This window comes from Megascapheus bottae, chromosome 21 (assembly GCF_031878675.1).
Source record: "Megascapheus bottae isolate mThoBot1 chromosome 21, mThoBot2.hap1, whole genome shotgun sequence".
In the NCBI taxonomy this organism is placed as follows: domain Eukaryota; kingdom Metazoa; phylum Chordata; class Mammalia; order Rodentia; family Geomyidae; genus Megascapheus; species Megascapheus bottae.
This window is the reverse complement of record NC_143529.1, coordinates 35,002,973-35,025,461: the sequence shown is the minus strand read 5'-3', so window position 1 is coordinate 35,025,461 and position 22,489 is coordinate 35,002,973. Positions and strand designations below refer to the sequence as shown.

The 22,489-nt window shown below is 48.7% G+C and overlaps 1 protein-coding gene across 1 annotated transcript in view; it reads right to left on the bottom strand.

Annotated features, from left to right (window-relative positions):
• The window catches only part of Inpp5d (inositol polyphosphate-5-phosphatase D), a 101,572-nt gene extending 99,870 nt beyond the window's left edge, over nt 1–1,702 (bottom strand). Inside the window, exon 1 of the mRNA XM_090355060.1 lies at nt 1,478–1,702. Coding sequence (XP_090211186.1) covers nt 1,478–1,620 — 143 coding nt within the window. The 5' untranslated portion in view covers nt 1,621–1,702. The remainder of the gene's footprint in view (nt 1–1,477) is intronic.
• Between the last annotated feature and the right edge of the window lie 20,787 nt (nt 1,703–22,489).

Here is a 22,489-nt window from a genome sequence, read left to right as displayed (position 1 = left end):
TGCCACAGAAGCAGGCTGGCAGAGCCATGGAGGCTCTTGGCAATGAGCCAGCTCAACAGTCACCCTTGGCCCAAATCCTACTGGGCCCGAAGAGAACGTCTAAGGCTGCCTCGAGATGCTGAAGATGCTTCCTGTCCTCTTTAAGGCCCCTCATGGGCAGGTCCTCAAGGGACAGTGCCTTGGGGAGGTGCTGGCCTCCTGCAACTCTGGTCTCAAGAGTGGTGAGGGTGGGGGAGGCACAGGGTAGGTGGCCAGCTGTGCGTCTGGGCAGCTCTCTGCTACCAAGTTAGGCACTCTTCTGTCTCTGGCTTCCCAGTCTACTCAAGGGCCAGTTTGCCCAGGGCCAAGGGAGGGTGGGTAGGCAGCAGAGCCTTTGAGATCAGATGACCCAGACTCTGACGGTCACCACTCACTTCACCTATTTGAGACTCAGTTTCCTCATCTGCAGGGCCAGTTGGGTCTGTGCGCCAGGTGGTTTTGAGGATGAAAACAGACCAAGCAATGCTTAGCATAGCACCTCCCGGCGTGAGTCAGGGCTCAGAACGGGGCTGTGGTCAGCCACCCACTTCCCTCCTGCCTGCGAAAGCAGGCCTCAGCCGTTCTGAGCCTCCCCCTCCCAGACGTTTGAATGATCACAGCCTTTCTGACAGCACCCTGGCTTGGCCCAAGGCCCAGGTGGGACATGGTTAGACCCCGGACTGCAGTCATGAGGGTCTCTCTCCAATGTCACCAAAACAAGGTATTGGAAAAGAGCCTTCAGCCAGGTCTAGTTTCTCTGTTTAGACAACGGGCTCATTCAAACATAGCTGCAGGCTGGGCTGCGTAGGCAGGGAGTGGCTGGGAGGCAGACACCCAGATGGGTCGGGGCAGAGAGGACCCATCTAGGGGACGCTGCCTTCCTCTGTCCTCAGTTGGAATGCAAAGTTGAGGTGAACTGAAAGTCCTTTCTTGATTAAACTCAAGCAAGATTCTTGGGTCTCCAAATAGAGGCTTGCTCCAGGCCCCAAAGCCTGGCTACTAGAAAGATGTCCTCTTGCCACTGTTGTGTGTCTGCAGGTGCTGTCAACACTCTGGGCACCTTCAGAGATACCTGCTTCTAGTCCACCCCCCACCCCATCCAATGCAGAACCCTCAGCGCTTACCCAGCTCAGAGAGGCCAGATCTCCCCTTCTCCTACCTCTGGTGCCCAGGAAGCCCCTGGCACCACAGCTCATGGAGATCTGGGTGTGGGCCAGGCCTAAAGGGGATCTAAGAGCCCCAGCACCTGCTACAGGTGGGCACCAAGGTTCTATGTTGGGCAAGACGGGCCTCTGTTGGGCCCTAGACCTAACATGGTGGTGTGTACAGGTCCAGCCACTCAGCCTGTGACTGGAGAACAATCCAGCCCAGGGCTAGGCCCCTTGCCAACCTGCCAGCTACTCATTCCTCAGCGTCACCCTCCATGGTGGCAGTGCCAGGAGGAGAGTTATGTACTTACAGCACGCAGAGGGCATACGCCCGGGAGATGGACTCGCTGGCGCGCACGAGGAAGCTCCCATCCTTGCCTGCCCTGGAGAGCAGTTCCTCCGCCTTGGAGCGGGTGATGTTGCCATGGTTCCAGCCAGGGACCATGGTTGGCATGGGCCTCTTGGGCTAAGTCGGCCACCACACCTCAAGACCCTCACAGCACCAAAGGCAACTGCATGCCCCACAAAAGGCTGCTGCCTGGCCCCTCTCAGTTGCCTCTCAGCTGCTGTCACCAGCTTAACTGACTGACTTCCTGTTTCAGGCGCTCAGGGAGGGAGAGGAAGCTGAGCTGCACAGAACTTCCTGATTACAGAAACCAGGGAGGGGGGCGGTGTCCTCCACCTTCCCACCCAACCCAGCCACGGTCTGCTGGTCCCTCCTGCACACTCCTGGACCTTGTCTTGTCTTCGCCTGACAGTCATCACAGTCTCCAGAAACTTCCAGAGTCTACTGCAGTCCTACCTGGTTCAAGGATCAGCTCTATGTGGGTGAGGCAGGGATGAGTCGAAGATAGTTGCCACAGGGACACCTGTGTTGATGCCCACATGAGATGGTCGTGCCATGGTCAGAGCCCTGAGCCTCTGGTCTCCTTCAAGGATTCAGTGCTTTCATTTGGACTGAGGTCTGTCCCCAGAACAGAGTCTGATGGAGACACATGGGCATCCAGGCCCCTGGGCTGGGAGAATTTCATGACTTCACCCTCGGAGGGTACCAAGGGCGCAGGGACAGCTCTGTGGCTCTGTTATGCACCCTCCTGGGGCAGCCTGTGCTCCTTACCTCTACCTGGCTGACCCACCTGGACAGCTAGACACTGACCACTCCCCTGCCCAGGCTGGTGCTTCCTCTGGGCCTCTGGTGGGAACTCAGGAAATGAGTGACAGGGAAGGACTCAGACAAGCTAGCCATTTGATAGTCCTGCATTGTGATAGTCTCAAGTGACCAGTCAGACTGGGTCCATTTGTCCATTACTCACAGGCCACCAGCAGCATTCTGAGAACTCCAGAGAGGACACTGTCTCCTGGGACCCAGAACTTGCCATCCTTGCCTTTGGTCAGGTGGCAACGTGGAGCGGGCCAGTGCTGACTGACGACAGAAGCAGTGGCCCCAGGACAGAGCAACCCCAGAGCTAGACATCAGGCCCACTCAGGCAAGTTTCTTATCTCTCTCAGCCTGGTTTTCCTTTTCTCTAACTTGAGAGATGTGGCTCTGAAGAGAGTTCAAGTGTGTGGAACTATGCTGTGGTCACTCTAAATAAGCCCTTCTACTTCCACCCACAGCAGAGTGCCCTCAATGGGGGCCCCCTGGCCAGGTCCTATGCCAGGCATGGGAACACAGAGGTGACAAAACTGGGTCTCATATGGCTGTCCTTCTCCAGCCAGCTGGAGCCAAGGATTCTAGCTCTGCAGCAGGCCCAACGTGGAGGCCTCTCATGTCTATCTGATGCCTCCGTTTCCCTCCTCTGCTCCCTTCCAGGCATCTGTCAGTACCCTCTCCCAGTTCCCGGCTAGCCTCTACTGACCTCGTCACTGCCTTCTGCCTCAAAACCTGCCCATCAGCAGGATCCATTTGCAGTCTTCATTATTTTTGAAGTTTTATTTATTGAAATTTAAAGACACAGAGTCTTGCTATGTTGTCCAGGCTGGCTTGAAACATGCTATACATTCCAGGCTGGCCTCAAAACTTGTGATCTTTAAGCCTCGGCTTCCTGAGTGCTTGAATTACACGTGTGCATTGCTATGCTTGGATTAATCCTGGCTCTTCTGTGTAAGATGCCACTACGTAGTGTTCCGTATAAGGAAAACTTCCCTTCACACCCCTCAGCTTTTCACCTTTCTCCCCGGCCTTCATTCCTGCTTTCTTTACTTTGTAGACCAAATGAGGTGGCCTGGAACATACATGACACATGCATGATCTACAGGAGACACATTCAGGCTTCTGGCCCTACCATCCCATGCTTACTTCCTACCCTGCTCACTTGCCTGTGACATGAACACAGGTGGCTACCTTGTCCCCTGTTCCTGCTGTCCAGTTTCAGAAAATCCCCAAGAACGTTGCACTGATGGTAGGGAAAGCTGGAGGATGGGGGAGGAGGGCAGGACCCTTGTCTATTTCAATAATTTGATGGAAATGTTATGAAGTTTATGGAACTGTGCTCTGTTAGTGAAGATCTATAGTAATGGCAGGGCAGGAGGCCAGTCCAAGAATGCTGGACATCCAGTCAGCCTACACGGCATTCTCCTGATAGCTCTACCTTCTCTTCCTCTTACCTTCTAGGAGTCAGGTCCTCATGGGTTTTCATTGTCAGATACACTGTCCTGCTGGCTCCGTGCCTCTGCAGAGTTGAGGACATCAGGCTGGTGTCATTCATGATACCAGGCCTCTGCCAAAGTCAAGGCCCTGAGATCGCATGGACTGCTTGCCTTCTGCTCTTCTCTGATGCCACGAATTCACTGGTGGTTCCAGCATGACTCACATCACCCATAATATGGCCTCCCACGATAACCCTCAAGGTTGCTCCTTCATCTTGTTGACGACTATAAAACATGCAAGAAAAGGTGAGTCATAATTTGTGATCTTCCAATATTCAGTTTTCCATTGTGAACTATAGAGCTCCAACATGGAACACACATTGTCCAGGCATGGTCACTTGACCTTTTTTTGTTTTTAGGCCTCATCATTGCATTCCTAGATTTCAGCCTTGTGTAACTACTGCTGGCTGTACCCTGGCCTTCTACACAAGAGCAACTCCATTCTTCATATGTTAGGCCAGGAGCTCAGAGATGCCCCACAGGACAGGGTACTGACTGGAAAATTCATGGCCATCTGACACCTGGAACCTTCACGATGGGAGAGTGATGACCCAGAACACAGAGGATGAAGGACATCCACCATCATCCCAGCTCAGCCCTACGCAGAAAGAGTGATCTGCTTCCCAGTTGGCCCCCAGGAGCCACACTCCACCTTTGGGCCCCAGGATTATTTCATCAGTCAGTCTCAGTGCTCCTTGGGGACATCTGGTCAACCCCACATGTAGGCAGAAATCTGGAAAGCAGCTGAGGGGGAGAATAAGGGCAGCACTCCTGTGGGCTCAGGGCTAGACCCAATGGAGACCCACTCAGGAGCACTGCCAGCTATCGTCAGTCCCCAGCACTGGAGGGAGATGGAAATTTCTTGGGAATTTGGGTCAGTGAGCAGCATCAGGGTGGTCTGGCAGGCTTCAGTCATGGGCACTGGGCCACCTCTGGAAGCTCTGGGCAGAACAGACAGAGCTGTGTTAAGAGTAAGTTTCCTTGGCAGAGTTTATACATACACACACGATATGTGTGTGTGTGTGTGTGTGTGTGTGTGTGTGTGTGTGTGTGTGCGTGTGTGTATGTTATAGTTATGTGCTCCTAAACAACATGTTCTGAGAAAAACAAGTATCATTAGCTGATTTTTATTGCCTGGTTTCCTGGACAACAAATCTGTATGCATACTGTATACACTATGGGAGTGTGACTAACTGTGTGAGGGCCCTGGGCTTCTCATTGTGCCTGATTGTATAGGGCCTCAATTTGTAGTCTGCCACATCCCCCAAAGTGAGACTGTGGTCTGGTTTTAAGACCCTCTCTTTGGGGCTAGGAATGTGGCTTCGTGGTAGAGTGCTTGCCCTGGGTTCTATTCCTCAGTAAAAGCCAGAAGTGGCACTGTAGCTCAAGTGGTAGACAGCTAGCCTTGAGCAGAAGAAGCTCAGGACAGTGCTCAAGGCCTCAGTTCAGGCTCTAAGACTGGCAACAAACAAACAAACAAACAAACACCCTCACCCAGCCTCCAGGAGCTGACCCGTCCTCAGGCAGTCTTTCCAGAACCAGGAGGTTTCGTCTCCACTGGAGATGGACTATGACACATGGATGCCACAATTCCCTTATGAAAGTTTCCAGAAATTCCTCAGCTGCAGAAGTGTTACCTGACAACATAGGAGCCATGTGACATGTCAGTCAGCAGTGGACCAAGGGCCTGACAGTGGCCTTGCGCACTTAGGAGTGGTGTGCCAGTCCTCCCCATGGCATGGTGCAGTGCATGTCTCCCAGGGGCGCGCTGATGCTGGTGCAAACAATCCACTGCACGGCTGGCCATGCACAGACAGCGTGAGAACGTGTGCAGCACAGAGCACTTTGCCATGTCGATAACAGCTGCCATACTGGTTTCTGAATTTACTGTCATTATTTGATAGTGCATACACAATACTTACAAAGTACTCTCTCTTGTTGTCTCTCTCTCTCCTTTTTCTCTTTCTGTCTCTTTATTCGCTTTTCTCTCTCCCCTTCCCCGCTTCCCTCCCTTCCTTCTTTCTTTCTCTCCAGCACTAGGGTTTAAACTCAGGGCCTTGCCCTTGCTGGAAGGTGCTCTACCATTTGAGCCATTCCAACAACCCTCAACCCTCATACTTTTCTTCTCACTGCATTTCTTGGCTACCTTGTTTTCTCTTGTGCTCGATTTCATCTCGTTGTGTCAGTCATGGTGGCTCTGGGACCCTTAGGCTGAACACACTCTGTGCTCAGGAAAGCACATCTTGTAACAGCCGCACAATGACGAAGGCATGTCCTCTTGGATCAGCAGCACACGACTGCACTCACAGCTCCCACGGGTTGTTTCTCTGGACGACTCCAGCAAACAGAGGAGCGTGTGCTGGTCCGTCATGCTGGGACGCTGCTCCCTGGCTAGTGTAATCAGGAGGGGACGACCCTTCACCCAACACTATCTTGCTCTGGAGGTGGGGGCAGGGCAGTAATCATGGCAGACAGCCTCCTGTGGTTAAGACCTCCTGTTCTTAAGCCAGGGAGCCCAGGGCAGGGAGCAGTCTCTGCCTCCTGCTTCCTAACTGCAAGATGGCCATCACAGAAAACCAGACAGTACCGGATATTATGAACTGGAGCCTGTGTCTGTCTTCCTCTTCCCCCTTAGCCCTCCCCAACCCCAAGGTCACCGTGAGGAGCGGGAGCAGAAGGCGGCCCCAGCCCCTGATTAGGAGCCCACACATCCACCCACTGGAGAAATCTCGCCCAGCTGGGCACTTCCACACTGCTGGACATGGTCAGAAAGGGACGACCCTCCACTCAGCTCCGTCCACACCCCCAGCACGGCCCCCCAAGTTTTCCCTGAGTTCTGTCAGGACACCTGACTCTCCTGCTGGTGCCATCCATCTCCTCCCCCTGCAGTTCTGCTGCTGGCATCTGCTGAACAGCCTTCTGGATCCACTCAGGCTCTGAGACAGATTGCCTTCAGTCTCACACAGCTTGTCACCACCGTCCTCGGAAGGACACGCTGGCCTTCCCCGACCTTCCTGTGGGCCCCCGGCTTCCAGGGCTCCTACCATCCAGGAGGGAGAAATCTCAAGTCTCCCCGTTTCCTCTCTGTGCTTCCAAGAACTCTCTTTTGGCAGAGCTGGAATTACACACACACAAGCAAAGCCTGGGTGCACCCCAGCTCTGTGGCTAACACTGAGTGTCTCCAAAGCTCCCTTTATGTCTGTAAAGAGGTGATCAAAGACATGACCTTACATAATATATAAGGTCCATAATATGTAAGGGCCAGAGCCTTGCCGCTCCAGGCCACCAGGGGGCGCCTTGAACTCTGGCCTCCATCTCCATCTAAGAGCACAGTTCTTGTGTCATTCGGCAGGCCATGACATCGGGAATGCCAAGAGCCCAGCAGCCAGCAGCTCTGCCTTGACACGGAAGAGGCCAGAAAATCAACTCGATTGAAACTGTGGCAAGGAGAGTTAGAATGGAGTGTGAGAAGAACTGGAAAAGGGAGAGACGCAGCCACAAGTCCTGTCTTTTGTCAAGATATGGGGAAATATTTATAATATGATAATTAAGTGCAAAAAGGGACCAGTTAGAGACATTATGATTCCACCTACGGAAAAAGTGAAAAGAAGTGAGTCAGGTGGCATACTTATAATAATGAAGTAAACACAAAGACAGTCTAGATTGGGATGGTATGAATGAAATCCTATTTCAAGGGCTTGGTTTTGTGTGGGTGACTTATTGCACCCCAGAAAAACACTTCACCCACCCCTGTCAAACTTCTCTTAAAATTCTTAGGGAAGACAGGGATTTTTTTTCTTTTTTTTCCTTCCCCCCACCCCCACCCCTCATCTTGTTTTCCCCCCTTCCCTATCCAATTTCAAATAACCAAATACAAATATATCCAATATATTAGATAGCAAAGTGAGATACTGTAACAATATGAGATAATCAAGGGATAGCAAAACAGATGAGAGATAACATAGTACATTAAGGACAACAATCACTCATTATATGGCTTTTGTTTCTATATCCTAGAAGTCCTTTCATTTAGCGTCATACTGTATGGCCTTATATATCAAGGTTTTGCTCTATTGCAGATCTCTGCTAGTAGAGCCCAAGGTTTCTACTGATTATGACAAGTGAGGGAAACCATTGAGTCTATGTTCCTTTGAGTCTGGCTTACTTCACTTAATATGATTTTTTCTAAGTCTTTCCATTTCCTAACAAATGGGGCGATGTCATTCTTTCTGACAGCAGCATAGAATTCCACTGAAGACAGGGATTTTTGAAGAAAAATCGTAGGGCCTGGGTACTGTCCTTTAGCTTTTTTTGCTCAAGGCTGACACCCTACTACTTGAGTTACAACTCTATTAGCTTTCTGGTGTCTAATTAGAGATAAGGATCTCAGGCTTTTCTGCCTGGGCTGACTTTGAGCCCTGATCCTCAGATCTCAAACTTCTGAGTAGCTGGGATTACAGGTATGAGCCATCTAGCTGAAATCGTTCCTTTTAATTGGGAACTGCTACATGCAGGTCGTGGATTGCAGTGCAAAAGAAGTGCTCCTGGCACCAGTACTATATCTCCATTCTTCCACAGCCAACATTTGATGCAATTTCCTAGAACTTTCTGAGTATACAACATTATTTTTTGCAAGATGTTTCCTTCCTTCCTTTCTTCCTTCCTTCCTTCCTTCCTTTTCTTCCTGTTGGGCACCTTGATTTTTTTTCACTTTATAGTGCTTCTGAACATTTTAGAAAGGTGTTTTCATTTTATTAAAAAAAAAACCTTTTTTTTTTTTTGCCAGTCCTGGGGCTTGAACTCAGAGCCTGAGCACTGTCCTTGAGCTTTCCTCAAAGCTAGCGCTCTACCAGTTGAGCCACAGTGCCCCTTCCAGCTTTTTCTATGTATGTGGTACCGAGGAATTGAACCCAGATCTTCCTGCACGCTAGGTAAGCACTCTACCACTAGGCCAAACTCCCAGCCCAATGTGTTTTTTTTGTTTTTTGTTTTTTTTTTTTTGCCAGTCCTGGGCTTGAGCTCAGGGCCTGAGCACTGTCCTTGGATTTTTCTCAAGGCTAGAGCTCTACCACTTGAGCCTCAGCACCACTTCTGGCTTTTTTCTATGTATGTGGTACCGAGGAATTGAACCCGGGTCTTCATGCATGCTAGGCAAGCACTTTAACCACTAGGCCAAACTCCCGCCCCCCCCCCCATGTGTTTTTTATTTTTTGCCATCTGAATTTTTTTCTTCCAATCCTGGGGCAAACACTTTTTTTTTTAAACTTAAAAAAATGCTATTATAGGGATCAGGAGCATGGACTAATGGTAGAGTGCTTGCCTAACATGCACAGAGCCCTGAGTTCCATTCCTTGGTACCACATACACAGAAAAAGCTGGAAATGGTGCTGTGGCTCAAGCGGTAGAGTGCTATCCTTGAGAAAACCCAAGAACAGTGCCCAGCCCCTGATTTCAAGCCCCAGGACTGGCAAAAAATGTTATTATTAAAATGTTATTATAAAAATGTTATTATAATGTTATTATAAATGTTATTATATAGAAAGAGCTTACAGTTACATAGGTCACTTTTCTTTTTTTCTTTTTTCTTTTGGTCCCTTTTGCAGCTTGAACTCAGGGCCTATGTGCTGACCCTGAGCTCTTTTACTCAAGGCTAGTACTCTTTTACTTGAGCCACCTCTCCATTTCTGGTTTTGGAGTGGTTAATTGGAGAGAAGACTCTCATGGGGACTTTTTTGCCCAGCCTCCTGCATAGCTAGGATTACAGGCATGAGCCACTGGCACCCAGCTAAGAGTACATTTCTTTTTGGACAATGTTACCCCTTTCCTTGCTTCCACGTCTGTTCTAGTCTTAACTTCCCAAAGACAGATTAAACCAGGAAACAAGGAAAAAAAGAAAAAAAAACCAGCAACAATGAAAAAACCTCTTGTTTCCATGGTTTGTTTTGATAATATGATTTTATAGAATCAGAGACACTTCAGCATTGTGCCTGCCTGTCTGTGTGTTCTCCCACCTTTGGTCTCACTGTTGTGTGAAGGCCTGGAGTTTTGTGTCATTTGTCAGGGTCCAGTGTTAAAACAGACTTTTTTTTTGGCCAGTCTGGGGTCTGAACTCAGGGCCTGGGCACTGACCTTGGACACTTTTTGCTCAAGTCTAGCACCCTGCCACTTAAGCCACAGTGCCCCTTCTGGCCTTTTTTGTGTATGTGGTACAGAGGAATCGAACCCAGGGCTTTGTGCGTGCTAGGAGAGCACTCTACCACTAGGCTATGCTCCCAGCCCTGAAACAGATTTTTAAAGAACAGGCCCAGAAGGCTTTGTTTCAAAAGAGTTCTTGACTCCCACCACTTAGTTTTTACTTGTCTTCCTTGCATTCTTCTCATAATTTAATTTTTAAGGAAATGTACACATCCACTTTCTAGAAAGCTACCTGCTTCTCTCCCTTGCTCTGCACAAGAAATTGCCCTGACAAGCTTTTTGAATCTTTGTTGTCCTGAGCCCAATAGCTGGCATGCGAAGCAAGCCAGGCTGTGATACAAACTTCTAGAAATGCCAGCTTTCTCATCCTGAGACTCACCCAACTGGAATCCCGAGACTGGCCACGGACCAGAAGGGTCAGCCCACTGAATCTTCCAGGCTGCCACAGGGCACACCTGAGTCCCTCCTTTACCTGCCCCGCCTCCAGCTTCTCTTCTGGCCTCCAGCACTTTCCAGGCATGAATCACGACAACCTGCCTTGGCAGGGCTTGGCACAGCACTTCCTTGCCACATTCCCTGCCAACAGCCACTGGCTTTCCGTGGTGACTACGTGTCACATCCTCCCAGCTTCGCTTTCCATTCCTTTTCGCTTTCTCAGCCAGGAGTCCTCCTAACAGATGCTAGCCCTCCCCACTGTTGCTTTCCTCTGACTCTTCTTCCCAGACTCACCCCTGCACTTCTCCTCCTCCCCCCCCTCCAGCTGCTGGGCCCTGGGTTGTCCTGATGACGTGCTGACCAGGTGATTAACCTGAACTTGGAGGCTCTCCACCCTGCTGGGCCCGCCCCAGCCCCACCCTGGGTTATATCCCCTTTTCTCAGGGTTGTTCCAGCCTCACGGGTTGCTGGAAGCACGCGTCACTCTGCTGTCAGCCATCTTCTGCCCCCCTCCACCCGTACAACTCACAGATCCTCTTGTTGTTGAGCCCTAATTTTTGAAAATACCGCCATCAATTAAAATACTGCCAGACTCAGAAAAACAGCAAAGAGTCTTTTATTTACTGCGGGGGCTGCCCCCCCCCCCCCCCCCGCTCGTGGGATAGTTCGGTACAGGGCCCTCCTGCATGAGGCAAGGAATTTATGCAGAGACCCCAGGGAAAATGATAACCCATCCTTTTAAACCAAACACAGAAGCACATCTCTCATTGGCCCTATTTCACACCGGCGGGAAAACACAGGAAAAAACAAAGCCATTCCCCATGAAGGTGGCCAGTGGCTTTACACTACATAGGCATCTAGACAGCCAATGGCTGTTGCATTTACACAAATGGACTTACCATTTACACAAGCAAGCAAGATGAGTGGTTAAGTGATTACAATTACAATTACAATTCATCTCCTTGATTGACCTTCCCTTCTTCTAGAACTTGGTTTAACAAACTGAATGACTGGTCTAATTTACATCTCTATCGTTAGACTTCTCTTCTCCTTTGCAAAGGTCAAGCAGGCCTTGGCCAAGACGCTGAGGGTCCTGCCAGCCCCATTTCTACGCTCAGAACCTAATTTCAATATAATTTCTCCATGCTGGATCTTTCCCATTCCGACAGGGCCTTCCAGAGGATTCCCCACAACATTTTACAAAACTTTGATATTTCCATAGTGTAAGGAAAATGGAGGAGAATGGAAAAGGAACAGGGCGGATTCGATTGTCCACAGGTGAGGACTGTTTATTGATGAACAGCGAGGGGCACAGACCTCGTGGGATTGGAGGTTGTGTTAGGGACTGGATTTGGGGGTAGGTTTATGTAGGGCTTAACCAAGGAGGAAGATTAAAAGATGGGTGGTGGTCTCTTGAAGCCGGGGCGATGTCCTCGGCCAGGCCCACAGTGGAAAGCTCCACCTGGGTGTGGGGACCAGGGCAGACTCAGCTGCCTGCAGACAAGCTCGTGAACATGTACCTGGTGCTTTGCTTGACCTTGGAGAATAAGACAGAACTCAGTCCTTCAGAGAGGATTTTCTGGGGTTGGGGGGGGGGGAGGAGTTCCAAATCTCTGATCCTGCTTGTGAACAAGCTGATTCACAGAACTGAAATTTGCAATTTCAGGACTGGGTGTGGGAGGGGGGACAGCACAGGTCACATCACCCAATTTGGGGGAAAGGCTGAGGGCCTAAAAAAAACTATATCTAAAACTGGTTTTTACACTCACCTTATGACTTGCATAGCCCTTTGTGCACCTCTTGTCCCCTGACACCTGGAAGGTAATGGGCACCTGTCTTAGCTCAGGCCACATAACAAAATTCCATAGGCTGGGTGGCTTCAGTAACAGACATTCATTTCCCACTGTTCTGGAGGCTGAAAACCCAAGTTTTCTCATCCCTGGCTGGGACCAGTTCCCAAAGCCTCTTGCTTCCTGTAGTTTCTCCCTCTCCCCTCTGCCTACTCGTTTCCCTCATCCTAGAGGCAGGCTGCAAATTTTTCCATCTTGCAAAATAAAAATTAAAAGCCAACCTGCATGAGGTTCTGAGTCTTGGCTGTAAGTATAAAAGGTCTCCCCCCAGGCCTGTGGAATCAAGACCTCTAGGTGGGCACGGGCAGCGCATGGCCTGTAATCCTGGCTACTCAGCAGGCTGAGATCTGGAGGATCATTGTTCAAACCTAGACTGGATATAAAAGCCCTTGATAAAAGTCCAAAATAACCAGCAAAAAGCCAAACTAGAGGGATAGCTTAAATGGTAGAGGGGCAGCCAAGTGAACAGGCTTAAAGTCTTGAGTTCAAACCTTGGGACAGCCAGAAGGAAAGAGAGAGAGAGACTGAAAGAGAGACCCACAGATGGTAGAGTGGTGGATCCTGGGCCCCACAGCCTCTAAAACTAGTCAAAGCCAAGAAGTTCAGCTCTCCTTCTTGCCTGACTGTTGCCCTGTCTCCAGCCTCACTGGTGGCCTTCCCGAATAAATTGTGCTCAACCAGAGACTCACCATTTCCCATGTAGCCTGGACTGCTCTCTTCTACTGTGCCATCAACACCTCCAAGCAGCCCAGGGTCTTTATCACACCCATTTGTCACTGAGTAGACCCTGCCAGTCTCTCCCACCCTCCCCACTCTATTTGCCCCAGTCCTCGGCCTTCCTTCTTAACCATCCCATCCTGGGTTTTTGGCTGGGCCTTCCTCTTCTCTTGGAGGGCATCCTTTCAAAAGACCAGTGGCCTCCAAAGTCTGTTTTTTTTCTTTCTTTCTTCCTTCCTTCCTTCCTTCTTTCCTTCCTTTCTTTCTTTCTTTCTTTCTTTCTTTCTTTCTTTCTTTCTTTCTTTCTTTCTTTCTTTCTTTTTTGTTTTTGCTGGTCCTGGGGCTTGAACTCAGGGCCTGAGCACTGTCCTTAGGCTTTCTCAAGGCCTGTTCTCTACCACTTGAGCCACAGCACCACTTTTGACTTTTTCTATATATGTGGTATGGAGGAATCTAACCCAGGTCTTCGAGCATGCTAGGTTAGCACACTACCACTAGGCCAAACTCCTGGCCCTTGGCTGTGGTCTCTAAGCTTTTTGGCTCAAGGTTAGAGCTCTATCACTTGAGCTACAGCTCCACTTCTGGCTTTTTGGTGGTTCATTGGAGATATGAATCTCACAGACATTCCTGCCTGAGATGGCTTTGGTCTGCGGTCCTCAGAGCTCGTTCTCCTGTGTAGTTAGGATTACAGGTGTGAGCCACTGGAACTGGGCTCAAGACTTCATTTCTAACCTCAACACCATTCCCGCACCTACCCGTGCTTTCTGCTGTCTCTGTGAATAACTCCATAGGCACTCATCTCCTTTCCACCTTTCCACCAAACACTTGTGCTACATGCACCACCCACTGAGATGACTGCCACCAAATGGGAATCTTCCAAGACTGAAACCAGATCCTCATCCTCTCCCCCTCTCTCACCACCCACATCCAGAGACCACCTCCTCCCCTGCATCCCTGCTGGCCTTGTCTGCATCCGGCCCTTGCATCATTGTCCCTGAGCTATTTCGAGAGGACCTTCCCTAGCTCTTCCTTCCCCGAGCATCCCTCCCACTCCACTCACATCTCTTAACTCTATTCTCCATCTTCCCAGAATGCAAATCTAAGGCTGTTTGACTCCTGCTGGGTTTGCCCCCTGCAAATCTGGGGAAGCTCCTTCAGTTCCATCCCTTCCCAGCCTTTCCCCATCTACCCACCCTCCCTCCCACGCCCCCTAGCCTCCAATACCACCGTGCCAGCATCTGATTCTGGAACTCACTCACAGATTGGGTGGACACGTTGTGACAGCCCACTTCCAGTGGTGTGGGAGGGATGAACCTCTGTCATGGTGGGGCGGGGGGCTGTTCTGCTGGTTTCCTCCCATAGTGTGTATTCAATGCATGTCTGTTACTTAGATTAACAGAGGAAAAAGAGTCTATGTAGTTAGTGGATTGGAATCTAGAGCCTCATGGGAAACCGAGCGGCCCAGAGGTTAAGAAGCTGCAGGAATGGTCTAGAAGAAGGGAAGTGTGCCACTACACTGGGCCAGGTAACCATCCCCCCGTGGACACCTTCTGGGCTCCTTGCACAGAGGCAATGGCCTGTCTGCGCCATCCCCTGAGGGTGAAGGGAGGAGAAAGAGGCAGAAGTCAGGGGCTGAGACTTGAACTTCTGGATTGTGGGGCTTCCAGCAAGTTACCCAGCCTTCCAGGTCTCCATCTGAACCTTGTCAAAGGCAGGTTATGCCCAGGATAGAAAAAGAGCCTGGCTGGGCAATCCAGACCAAATCTCCCATCCCCTATCCCCTAGAGGAGTGGGGTGGGGAGGGGTTTGGGGCGTGGGGAGGGGGAGCAACCACCTGTGCAGGAGGTCCCTGGTTGTTAGGCTGCCAGTGGGAACTGGCCCAGGCAGACTTGCATGTGAACATCAGAGCTGACTGGACCCCAGAGGTGTGCACTACTGCCGGAAGGAGCACCCAATCAGAGGGCTGACTGATGTGTGTGTGGGCGCTGATTGGTCCTGGAGCCTGGCAGGGCCCACAGGCTGTCCAATGAGCTTTCTCCCTAAGATACCTCATCACTCCCTGCACCTTGCCCCCTGGGAAGCCTCTCTGGGCCAGTGCTCTGCTTATCTTTTTCTTCAATAAGTCTTTGTTGTTTCACTTCTCCCTCCCCATCCATGGGCCCATCCTTCAAGATTATGGGGACAGAGGACACAATCTTGGTGATGCAATTTTTCACAGTATCGTTTGGATACTGTGATTCTGAAACCTTTTCTCTTTGTCTACTTCTGGTCTTTTTTAGGGGTGGTGGGAAGGGAGGGGGTTGATGCTGACCCTGGGGCTTGAACTCAAGGCCTGAACGCTGTCCCTGGACTTTTCTGCTCAAGACTAGCATGCTAGCCACAGCTCCACTTTTGTTGGTTAATTGGAGATCAGAGTATTATGGACTTGACTGCTTGGGCTGGTTTCAAACCCTGATCCTCAGATCTCAGCCTCCCGAGTAGCTAGGATTACGAACATGATCGACCAGTGCCTAGTTCTACCTCTGGTGTTTTATCTAGATTATAAACCACACCAAGGAAAGATTACTAACCATGGATTAGAAGTGAAAGAATGCAATCAATATTTCTGGGAACTCAGATGTTTAAAAGTATTTTAAAAATGACCATTGCAGGTTACTTTTAAAACTCATAATCGGGAGTTATGCTTCATATTCACAAAGAACCCATCTCAAGAGATCTCACATGTGTATTCTTTCCTCTATAATTACTGACAAATGATTCTAGTTATAGAAATAAATAATCCCAAGTAAAGACCAGTATTTACTCACAGAGATGTTCCAATCTCAGTTTTCTTTATAACAGAAAAACATTTTAAAAATGAGGGGCCGGGAATTTGGCCTAGTGGTAGAGTTCTTGCCTCGAATGCACAAAGACCCTGGTTCAATTCAGAACCAGAAGTCGTGCTGTGGCTCAAGTGGCAGAGCTTTGGCCTTGAGAAAGCCCAAGAACAGTGCTCAGGCCCTGAGTTCAAGCCCCAGGACTGGCAAAAAAAATATGAATGGTTAATTCATGATGTGATACATTACCTTTTATGGGGCAGATCACATGTAGAAAAGTAGGGGTGAAAGCTCTTTCTTAGTTTAATTTTGCAACATGCTGTTGATTGATTGATTGCGCCAGTATTGAGGCTTAAATGCAGGGCCTGGGTGCTGTCCCTTAGTGTGTGTGTGTGTGTGTGTGTGTGTGTTCTGGTCCTGGGGCTTGACCACAAGACCTGGGACTTTGTTTCTGAGCTTTTTGCTTCAAGGCTACCGTTCTATCACTTGAGCCACAGCTCATCTTCCAGCTTTTTGGTGTTTACTTGGGGATACGTGTTCCACTTTCCTGCCTAGGCTGGCTTCAAACTGCAATTCTTAGTTCTCAGTTCCTGAGTAGGTAGGATTATAGGAGTGAACCTTCGGCACCCAGCTTATCCCTTAGCTTTTTCACTCAAGGCTAGCCTCTACCACTTGAGCCACAGTTCTGCTTCTGTTTATGCTTTTATTTTTGATAGTTAATTGGAGATAAGAGCCTCATAGATTTTTTTTTTTGCTCATGTTATCTTCGAACCACAATCCGCAGAGCTCAACCTCCTCAGTAGCTAGGGTTACAGGCATGAGCCCCAGTGCCTGGTATAGCCTGCTCTTAGATTGGGAGGTGAAGGAAATTTTACTGGTGAAAAACCAGGTGAAAATATGGGCAGTGTGATTCTGGGTGATATTTTTCCCCTAATTCTTTATACCTCCGAATGCTTGGCAGTTTTCCCCTTGAAATTCCTTTCTAGAAGCAGCACAAAAATGGAACTTGGAAAAGTAATTTCTTGCCAAAAGTACAGTCAGCTTTCTCACTTCTTCTTGGAGCAGCACTTTTAAATCCTGGCTCCCTTCCTGTCGTCACTTGCTGCGGTAAGCTGTGGGTGGTCGAGTGGTTGCTGCACGGAGTTCTAAGGTGTGGGCCAGGGGCCTCTATGAACTGACAGCTCCAGCTCTGCCTTCTTTAGTCACTGCTTTCTTAGACTGTGGACAAGAGAGAGCAAATCTGCCCTCAACAGTGAGCACCTATACGTGTGTGCAATGCAGTTATATACATGTGTATGCATCTATGCACACACAGCATGGATATGCGCCTGTGCACGCATGAGTGTGTAGGCATGCTAATATGCATTTGTGGACATCTCTATTCTGTGAGTGCATATTGTGTACATGTGTACACATTCATGTACACATATCTGCGCATGTGAGCGTACATATGGGTTCATTTTGTGCACACGTGTCTTGCGTGCAAGCTTGTGTAGACACATGCCTTTGTACAAGTATGTGTGTATGCACGTGTATATTGTGTTGTAAGGTGTTTGCACTCATGTGCCTGCATGAATGCTCATGTGTGCGTGCCATGCACAAGCATCTTGTGCACCCAAGCTTACATCACACAAGTGCATTTGAGTCTGTATGTGCACATATTATGAATATATGTGCATCACACATATGTATGCATGTGTGTGGCTTTGGAATGATTGTTTTTAGGTGAAGAGGAATATCTGACATGGCTTGGGTCAGCTTCACTGGACCGTGATTCTGGAAGTCTCGTTTTCTACCTGGACAAACTTCAGACAATTCCTACTGTAGCCTGACATCATGGTGGCTCTGACCAAGGCCTTCACACAGCTGATAATTTTAGTGGCTTAGCATAGCTCACCATCTTCTCTCGCAGTCTAGAAGGATGAAGGTCCACATTCGGCTTCCCTGCGCCAGCGTCCAGGTGTGTCCGCTCCCCAGAGGCTCTGGGCAGATTCCTCCCTTGCTTCTCTGCATCTACAGCTGCATGCGTGCTGGCCGCCCCACCACCCTCCGATCCAGCCCACAGTATCTGGCTTCAGAGGCCACATGGCCTCCTCGCAGTCCTCACCTCCTCTGCCTCTGCTTACAAGGAGGCTTGTGCTCACCTGTACATCCCACCTGAGGAACACGAGCAACTGCCCCACTCACGCTTAGACCAGTCGTGTCTACACAGGCCCTTTCTCATGGGAGGCGCCACGCACAGCTTCCAGTGGAAATAAACATGCAGTAGACGTGTGTGTGTGTGTGTGTGTGTGTGTGTGTGTGTGTGTGTGTGTGTGTAAAATGGCATGGGATTCCAGTGTCCCCAACAGTGCTGAGGGCCACCTTCCTGAGCTCCAGAGGCCTCACAGCTCCTGACACGTGTCCACCAGCTGTCCGGGCACGCGCACACATTTTCTGCATTCACTCCTCAATTTGTGGAAGTGGTTTTCTGGGAACGTAAGAGAAGGGGGGGCCCACTAGATCTGTTTATCAATCGGTGTGTTCACGTGCCCTTCTTATTTTATTTTAAGGGCTTTCATGTCAACAAGTCAGATTTTGAGTACGATGGCACCCCTCCCATCATTCTCCCCTGCTTTCCCAAACCCATCCATACCCTCAAGTCAGGTAGCTCAACTTATCCCATAAAGTATGGACACTGGACATAATGGCTGGGTTTGCCTGCCCTTCTTCCATTTCCCTCCCTCCCCTGTACATACGTTTCTAGGACACAGATTTGTTACAGTAAAAATTATCCTGCTAACTGTTTCCCAAATTGGATCCTTGAACAGATGAAGCGTGTTCCTGGAAAATCGTGGGAAATTTGAAGAATCCAGAGTTCAGTTAATATGCAGATTAAGGTTAGTGTTAATGTCTTAGCGTTAATGACAGCACCACAGTTACATGAGACTTTAACATCAGGGGAGACAAGTGTGGGGGTAAGAGAACATTTTATTCTGTCTTTACTATTTTCTTGTAAATTTAAAAATCTTCCAAAATATGAAGTTTATTAAAAATTACATTCCAAGATTAAAAAGGCCCAACAGAGTACTGTCAAAGCTAAACTAGTAAAATGCCAGTGCCAATATCTCACACCTGTAATCCTAGCTTCTGAGGGGGCTGAGAACTGAAGATTACAGTTTCCCAGGCGGGAAAGTCCACGGGACTATGTTTCTAATTAACCATAAAAAGCTGAAAGTGGAGCTGTGGTTCAATTGGTAGAGCCTTGAGCAAAAAGGTTCAGGAGTAGCACGTAGGCCCTGAATTCAAGCTCCAAGCTCCAACACACAAAAAAAGTTAAGCTATTAAATCCACTAGTCACTTTAGCTTTTATTTTCATTTAATTTTTCATTTTCGTGCCAATACTAGAGCTTAAATTGGGGGCCTGGGCACTGTCTTCAAGCCTTCAAGCTTCTTTGGCTCAGGGCTAGCACTCTACCATTTGAGTACAGCTCCACTTCTGGCTGCTGTGTGTGTGTGTGTGTGTGTGTGTGTGTGCTTGATTGGCGATAAGAGTCTCACAGACTTTCCTGCCTGGGCTAGCTTTGACTCACAATCCTCAGACCTGAGCCTCCTGAGTAGCTAGGTTATAGGCATGAGCCGCTGGCATCTGACTTAGTTTTTATTTGTAATTGAGGTATATAATACACAAATAATAAAGTGCACAAAGTGGATGTCTTATTATTCCACATGGAATATTGCAGTGGAATTCCCAGGCCAGGGGTTACACAATGTGACATTCCCCGCACTCGGAAATCTGTCTTTTGCCCTCTCTCAGTCCATGGCTCTTGCCCCAGAAGTAGCCATTATACGAATTGAATTCCAGAGATTAGTTTTTACCTAATTTTTAACTTTATGAAAGTGGAAAGTGTGTATGTTAGTGTCAAGGATTGTACCATGTTGGCCGTTTTCACTCAGAATGAAGTCTACATACCATTTTGGTTCCTGTGTGGGTTATTCTTTCCTGTTATATACTATTCCAGCGGAATGAATGTTCCCTAATTGAATTGCCTATTTGGCTTTTTTTTTCCCCAGTTCTGAGACATGAACTCAGAGCCTAAGCTTTGTCCTTGGGCTTTCCTCAAGACTAGTGCTCTACCACTTGAGCCACAGCACCACTTCTGGCTTTTTCTGGGAATATGGTACCAAGGAATCAAACCCATGTCTTTGTGAGGGCTAGATAAGCACTCTGTCACTGAGGCAAACTCTCGGCCCACCTAGTCTATTTTTTATGGACATGTAAGTTGTTTTTTTTTTTTAAGAAGTTGAAAAAAAAATTTTTTACAGGTAAAGTTGCTGGAGTTACCTGTATGTCCCTTTGGTAGATAAGTGCACGTATTTTTCTTGGTGTCTACTTCACAGCGGAGTTAGCACAGCGGAGGAATGTGAATGTTTGCTTTTAGGAAATCCTTCCAAACAGCTTTCTGAACTAGTTGATCCAGTGACTCTTCCTCCAGAAATGTATGCGAGTTCTAATGGCTCCACAGCCCTGACAATGCGTGAGATAGTCAGCCTTTTAATCATTTAATCAGGAGATGGTTGGTGGAGAAACATCTCCTACTTCTAATCTGCATTTTCTTAATGACCAAGGATTCTGAATATTTTCTTTCCATGTAATTAGCAGCCTTTAGGATATTCTCTTTTTGTGAAGTGCTGAATCAAGCCTTTGGGCTTTATTATTAAATTGGATTGAGATTGTCTTTTTGTTGTTGATTTGTGGGTATTCTTGCTATACATTAGCTACACGTCTTTTTCAAGGATCTTCCCCCCATTGATGGTTTTCTCTCACTTTTACTGGTATCAACTTGAGTCAATTATTGCTCTTTTAAATGAATTTTTATTAGCATACATTAGCTGCACAAGGGGGTAGTTTCATTGTGACATGGCCATATGCACATACAATGTCTCTCAATCAAATGGATCCACATCATTATTTTCCCCACTCCCACCCCTTCTTAAAACAATGTCACCCCATTTCATTGTTCTATTTTCATATATGCAGATGAATTCCTTCCATCATATTCATCCTCATTCCCCTCCTACTCATTGGTCACCTCTCTCCTTCCCTCTCTCCTTCCTTCCCTCTCAATTTCTTAGCTGTATATAATAGCACCAAGGGCTTCGCAGACATGCATATATAATATTTCAATCAGAACAACCCCTTTCTGTTGATTTCTTCCCTCACCTTCCCAATCAACAGTTTTCATTAAGATTCCCTTTGCCATCTTCTAACTAGCTGCAATCTATTTGAAATTATTCAACATCCTTTTCTTCCTTCTCTTCCCTTGATCCAAATCAGAGGGCTTTAAAGTTTTCATATGACTAGAACTAGAAGGAATTCTGGAGATGATATCCGCCATGCCTGCGCCCATAGCACTTCTGAATCCATGAGTCAAGGAGGGAAAACTCCCCAGGGGACCCTGGCCTGCTGTAAAAGCCTAGAGCTTAGGCAGGTGATATTCTGTCTAGGTGACAGGTGCCTGGTGCTATGGGTATCTCATCTCCACAAAGCCTTACCCGGTGGTGGCTCTTCTAGGAGGCAAGGCCAGTCTTCAGTAGGTGAGGCCAGTCTTCAGTACGTCTGTTTCCTTCCCACAGCTTGCTGGGCAGTTCTGCTAATGCTCACTGGTCTGGTGTCCTTAGCAGTTGCTTTGCAATGCACTCTGGAGTGTCTGGATTTGCATAGCACCCAGAAAGGTCACTCAGCTGAAGCGAGTCCAGAGTCTGCTGGCCTGACTGCACGCCACGCCTCCTGCTCCCAGGCTCACCCGTGACTGCAGATGCCAGGCAGATGGCTCCCCAAACAGGAGAGCCTGACTCCCCACTGCACACTCGAATCTCTCTTCTCTCCAGCAGTGTCAAAATCCAGAAGCAGCACCCTGGTTGGGGCAGTGCCTGGAACCCAACCCAGGATCAAATCCCTGCCTCCAGCCTCGCCCCCTCCCCTAGGCAAAGATACCACTCTGCTGAATTCAAAATGTTCTAAAGCCAGGCACCAAATGGCGCACACTCCTAATCCTAGCTACTCTGGAGGCTGAGATCGGAGGGTTGCTGGTCAAAGCCAGCCTATGTAGAAAAATCTGTGAGACTTCTCAGCTGACCACCAGAAAGCCAGAAGTGGAGCGGTGGGCTCAAATGGTAGAGTGCTAAACATGAGTGAAAAAAAACCCCACAAAAAAGCAAAACAAAAAAAGCTCAGACTGGCTTAATTGTTCTAGTACCTTCCTCTCCTCCCAGCACACACACACACACACACACACACACACACACACACACACACACACTGCTAATTCACATTTGGACTTTTCCCGCCAGGGACACAGTGACCATCTCCAGGGGAAGAAATGGTTTAGACGAAGGAATCCGTAGAGCATGCCACAGAAGCTAGGAGCCTTGCAGCATGACAGGCGCTGTGCTGAGTGACAGCCACAGTGTGTCCCAAGAAAAGTGGTTTGTTAAAAAAAAAATTTTTTTTTAGGCTACAAATAGAATCTTCTAGAAAAGTGGAGGAGGAAGGAGGCAAAGAGCCCTGAGGCAGACCTTCCTGCACACTCAATGAAGGACTCAGCAGTCCAGAGGGACTTGGCAGGATGGGGATAGAAGGGAGGAAGGGAGAGGAAGGGAGGGAAGAGGAGGGGGGAGG